General features: G+C 31.4%; 1 protein-coding gene across 1 annotated transcript; it reads right to left on the bottom strand.

Moving 5' to 3' along the window:
* On the bottom strand, positions 1–4481 carry LOC101515405 (F-box protein At4g00755-like). The gene is made up of 5 exons (XM_004492624.4): positions 4206–4481; positions 1895–2233; positions 1672–1811; positions 1208–1326; positions 1–555 (listed from the first exon to the last, which is right to left on the bottom strand). The coding sequence occupies exons 1-5, from the start codon at positions 4339–4341 to the stop codon at positions 255–257; spliced, it is 1035 nt and encodes a 344-aa protein (XP_004492681.1). The 5' UTR covers positions 4342–4481; the 3' UTR covers positions 1–254.
* Positions 4482–5626: the final 1145 nt, after the last annotated feature.

Raw genomic sequence — 5626 nt, 5'->3', positions numbered from 1 at the left:
GGAACTAAAGTTTCATACTTATTATTATTTAAAAACAAAAACAATTCAGATTTCTGACTAACAATTGGTACAACTACAGTCTACTAATAAAAACAGTTTAAGAAGTCATACGTCCCATATCCAATGCTAACAAAAACATGAACAGTTTGCACAAAGGGTATGCATAGACACTGGTTTCATTACAACAACTCTTTACCTGCATATTCTTATATTTTCTTTTTATCCTTATTGTTTTGGGGAGGGACTGTCACACTTTATGCCACGTCCTCGTCGAAACCGAAATCGAAATCGAAATCGCCATTTGCATAGTCTTCCTCATCCCAACCATTCTCAGCTCCTATTCGCATTACATGTTCCCACATCAGAAGACGTCGGAAATCTCTAAATTCCCTCAGCAAATTTTCATTTAGCATTCCAGACTCATCGTCAGAAGTCGCATGGGGTTCACACTTAGCCCGTTGGTCTCTCTTCAACACAAACATTCCAGAGGGGTCAAGAATTTCAACGCTAAATGCTGGTGACAACTGAATCCCCAAAGCTTGAACATAAGAAATACTGCATTCATTCACAGTACAAATCATGAACTTTGTACAGCAATATTATTTATATGCAATGTTAAGGTAGCTTTTCACATGACACGCTTTTTAGTCAAACCAAAGTGTATCCCTTTCTTAGCTTAAATTATGTTCCGGTCTACTATTAATATGTAACAAAAAAAATTCACTTTTGCTCTGATGATATATAATGCTACAGATATTAAAAACTCACTTTTAATAGGTATACTTCTTCAAAGTGAGTCTTTTTGTTACCTATCAAAATTAGACTGGAACATAATTTAAACTTAAGGAAGGAATACGCTTTTGTTTGACTAAAATAGGAATGGAGGGAATAGTGAAGAATGTCTGATCTATTCAACTCATTCAGGTTGACTTGTCCACTGTCGATAAAATGGCTTTGACATTTTGTTTTAGGAGGTACACATTTGCAATATTTTGCACATATAAATATATATAAATATATGCATGGGTCTCAAAAGTGTTCAAAGAGAAGGCAGTATATTTTACCTTTCAATATGTGAAAATTTATGCTATTCGAAATACACATATGATGTTAAAACGAAGTTCATTTTTTATTTATTTAGCCTGGCTACTCTGCCATCAATTTTAATAAAACATCAGCACTCAGGTTTGCTAACGATGGAACGTACCAAATGTATAATAAGCCATCCATTTCTTGTCTCTGTACCCTCCCCAAAAGCTCAACCTGCAAGATGCCGCCGATACAGAGTACAGGTTCTGGAAGCTGGAAAGTCTGTAGCCGGTTTTCCTGTTCACATGGAATCAATTTCAGAAATCAAGCCTATAAAACTGTCAATTCTCAATCTCAATAACACGAATAGAGGGCTCAAGCATTGGAGTTATTATTCCGTCACGCCACTTTCATTTTATTTTCTTAGCAATTTCAATCTAGGTAATTCTACTTTGGAGCTTCATGCATTTTTTTAATCATCCAACAAATTTATTTTTCAATTCACTTACAATATTTATAGTAGGTACCCATTAATAGCAAAGCATATCTACTTTTTTGTATCAAATATCAGGAAATCAATGCAACAAATTATTCAATGTAAAACACTTACAAAAACTAGCTAAGAAATAAGGAGTTACAAACCTGAGCCATTGGAAACTCCGGTGATGTATAGGTCCATACAAACATTTCATCAGCTAGAGAATCTAGAGAGGCTTTCTGATGACCCATTTTAAACCTAACAGATTGTGCTGAATATATAGGTGACCCCATCTGAAAGTGAGCTGGACAGTTAACAAACAAGTTAACATAAAAGCATAGAAATGGAAAATACATGGATCGAATTTGTGAAGATTTCAAATAGCACCTTGGAATGGTTGAATATTGATTTCCTTAATAACACATATTTGAGAGCCCAACTGGTATGTTAATGTCTCAGGAACATTGGGATTAATTTGTCCATTACTTGACCAATAGGAAAATCTACCCGCAATGCAATCCATAGCAACGGGAGACATGCAGCATCTAGCAAGACAACCATAGACTCTATTATCTTTCTGTAGAGCTAACCATTCCATAGAGTTGCTCAATCCAACCTCGGGGTGTTCCTTCACTCCATGTTGATTCAGTTCAACAACACAAGCAACTCTAGATAATGGAGGAAACATTCTCAAACACAACTGCTTAGAGAGGCCATTAGCAATCACTGCAAACCATAACACAAGTCAATCATTGCAGAATGTACGAGAAAACAAGATCAATGTAATTCACATAGGCAACAAGGATTGCTAAAATATAAATCAAACGTGAGCCAATATCAATCATATCCCATATTAAGATCAAAGAAAATTCTTCCAAAAATCTTATCATTACTTTCCAATCGAATATGCTAAATATTATTCTGAAAATGTTTATAAGTCCCTATTTATTTAAGACAACAAGTTAGCATGTTTTACATAATTAGCCTTAGTAGATTCTAGTGCAGCAATCAAATATGCTAAATATTATTATGAAAATGTTTATAAGTCCCTATTTAAGACATCAAGTTAGCACGTTTTACAAAATTAGCCTTGGTAGATTCTAGTGCAGCAATCGAATATGCTAAATATTATTCTGAAAATGTTTATAAGTTCCTATTTAAGACATCAAGTTAGCATGTTTTACAAAATTACCCTAAGTAGATTCTAGTTCAGCAGTATGTGGAGATATCAAATTTCACTAAGCACAGGTATGGGCCATATGGCACATATTTATATTTATTCTTGTCATAGTAGTGGCCTTAGGCCTGAGTTAGCCTCCATATCTGCGTCAAATTTTGGTCACTCAGTTACAAGTGATTGGTTTATACATTCATTAAATGTCTACCTCAGTAATTTCACAGGCCAAAAATGAAAGTGAGTGCATCTTAAGAGGGACCAAAACAGTGCTTCACTGTATATTATGTTGAAGTAGTTGAACAGAGAAAGATTCTAATAAAAATTTGAGCATTGCTATGACAAGTAGGTATTCTTGTCATATAGAATGCTTGGTGCTTAACGTAGTTAAACCTAGGTAGTTAATCCCAGATAGCTTTGCGTCGCGGCCAACCCCAAAAGTGGGATAGCGGGATAACGTGTTCCGGGATAGGCGGGATATTTGCTATTTTTTTGAACAAATTACATAAATAATATTATATAAACCTATATTTAATGCAAAATTAACAAATGACTCAAACTCTGAAACATTCATAATTAGTAATAAGAATTTACAAGTCTTACTCTTAGTCAAAACATACATTGAAATACAAACAAAAGTCAAGGAAATAAAGATGATTCATATTGAAGTCTTTAACACACTAATAAAATAACTAAAAACTCAAATGCATGTTCTAGCATAGGAATCAAAGATAAGTATCATCTTCATTAGCATATTCTACTTCTTCTTTTTAGGTGAAACTAGAAACAATAAAACAAAGAAGGAAGAAATAATAGCCGGATCTCGCTGGGCATAGCGGGATCTCGCCTAGATCTCGTCAGGATGTTGTTTCATGCTATCGCGGACACGCCGTCGTCGCTGTGAGGCACTGTACCGCATCGGGACAGGATCTCGCCGGGAAACGCTGGGATTAACTACCTAGAATTACATCTTCTCATCCTAAAGAATGCTTAACGATTGAATTGAAGTTAGCCTCTGTTCCAGTTCAGACTCAATATGCTAACACAATTTATTTATTTTTCATATCTGCTTTTCCATAGAAGGCATTTTGTTTTAGAAAGACAAGTATTTAAACAAAAAAGTGTTGTATAATTGCTGTTTCTTTTAAAAGTTTCTACTATTCACATATAAGTGGGGGTAATGGAGTTAATTGCAAACTTGCAATTTAATATAAAACCTTGACAATATTAACGTCCATCCACTCATCTCCAAAACATCATCGTGTACAGAAATTGTATAAAAATCTTTTCATAGAATGCACAAATATGAAACAAAATTTACTGACTTTAATTTAAGTGGTAAAAGTGCGACCAATGAGGTTTGATACTCCTAAAAAAATAAAATATAGCAGAGAGCACAATTCTAAAAGGACAAACATTTTAGAAAATGTAAAATGTAAGCCACCATGGATTTAAAATAAATTTCTCATGAGACTGAGGCATAAAAATAAATGCATACTTTGAAGTAGCACAACTGTAACTCACCAAAGTGTCTCCAAGATCGCGAGACACAGCTGACACGTGCTAGATCTGCTGGATCATCCATACCCTTGAATATATTGAGAGAGGTATCATGATCGAGCCAGCTGAGAAAATCCTTACAATGGTCCATCATGGACATGAAAGTTGGTGAAGCAGAGGAACCATATATTAAAAAAAGTCAAATTTCATAATTTAAATTGGTCTAAGTGGTTCCTGTTCATGAATATTAGCAACCAAAGTTAAGAAGGGAAACTCGCAGATACAAAATGGTAAGTTCTTTAGCAGTTTGAAGGAAGTAATATATATGAACAGAGAAGAAAAGATATATAACACAAACAAAATCAGACAAAATATTTCATTTTCTGAATTACTATCTAGTCCATATCTATAAAATAAACGTCCATTTAATCCATAAACTAAACTACCGCCTTCAACTTACTAAATTATTAAAACTAATATAACCACACAAATTTGCTTGAACTATTTTTAAAAAAAAATATCTTATATATTTTTATTGGATTGTTATGATTGGTTCATGTTTTTTCTTATTTGTTGGTTCACATATTTGTAATATTCATTTAACATTAAAGATAAAAAATAATTTTTTTAAATATTACAGTGATTAAACTAAAAAAAAAATTGAAGGCCTAAATTGAAAATTGTTATATTTATATAGACTAAAAATATATTTAAATATTTAATTTAGGTATTCTTTGTTTTCTTGTAACATTTTAAAGACCAAAAATATATTTTGGTAATATTGCATGAATGAAATTCAAACAAAATTTTTTACATGTGCTAAAACTAAAAACAGTTATATTTACGTGAACTAAAAACATATTTAAACTACTTTTTTTAAAAAAAATATTTCATCTCATATTTAATTACTATTAGAGATAAAATGAAACTTGTATTAATTTTTTATATTTATTTTAAATTGTTATATTAAATATACGATATTCATTTAATAACTTTAATGTTTATATTAGATTTTAAATTTGTAATTTTTGATTCATGTGTGCCTTTAACTTTTAATTTACAATGATTGAATATTAAAAATAAATTTTATATCTTATTCAAAACAAAATAACAATAATTAAAAAAATATCAAAAATAGAAAAAGCCAGAAAAAAATCAATAATCCATAAAAAAATGTTAAGTTTCCTTTTGGTAATTAGAAACAACAATTATACACTTCATTTAAACTAATTGATGGAGATACATATATTAAGAATGACTTTGTATGTGATGCAAAGTTAGTAATAAAGGCACATTTTTTTAAAATATAATTTTATGATGTGGTTTTTCTATTTTACTATTTTTTCTAGTTTAATAGTTTATTGGTTTTTTTCTAGTTTTTAATCTTATATCCAATATAAAATGTCAATATAAAAGCAATGAGTTAGAAACTCAAGAACGTTAAC

This window comes from Cicer arietinum, chromosome 3 (assembly GCF_000331145.2).
Source record: "Cicer arietinum cultivar CDC Frontier isolate Library 1 chromosome 3, Cicar.CDCFrontier_v2.0, whole genome shotgun sequence".
NCBI classification, from domain to species: domain Eukaryota; kingdom Viridiplantae; phylum Streptophyta; class Magnoliopsida; order Fabales; family Fabaceae; genus Cicer; species Cicer arietinum.
This window is presented reverse-complemented; position numbering and strand designations above follow the sequence as displayed.

What these genes read in the sequence shown, in the direction of transcription:
- LOC101515405 (XM_004492624.4), bottom strand. Translation starts at nt 4,341, where the DNA reads ATGTCCATGATGGACCATTGTAAGGATTTTCTCAGCTGGCTCGATCAT. An exon ending in GCGATCTTGGAGACACTTTG is followed by an intron (nt 2,234 to 4,205) that starts GTGAGTTACAGT and finishes TATGGTTTGCAG; the next exon opens with TGATTGCTAATGGCCTCTCT. An exon ending in CAATATTCAACCATTCCAAG is followed by an intron (nt 1,812 to 1,894) that starts GTGCTATTTGAA and finishes TTAACTGTCCAG; the next exon opens with CTCACTTTCAGATGGGGTCA.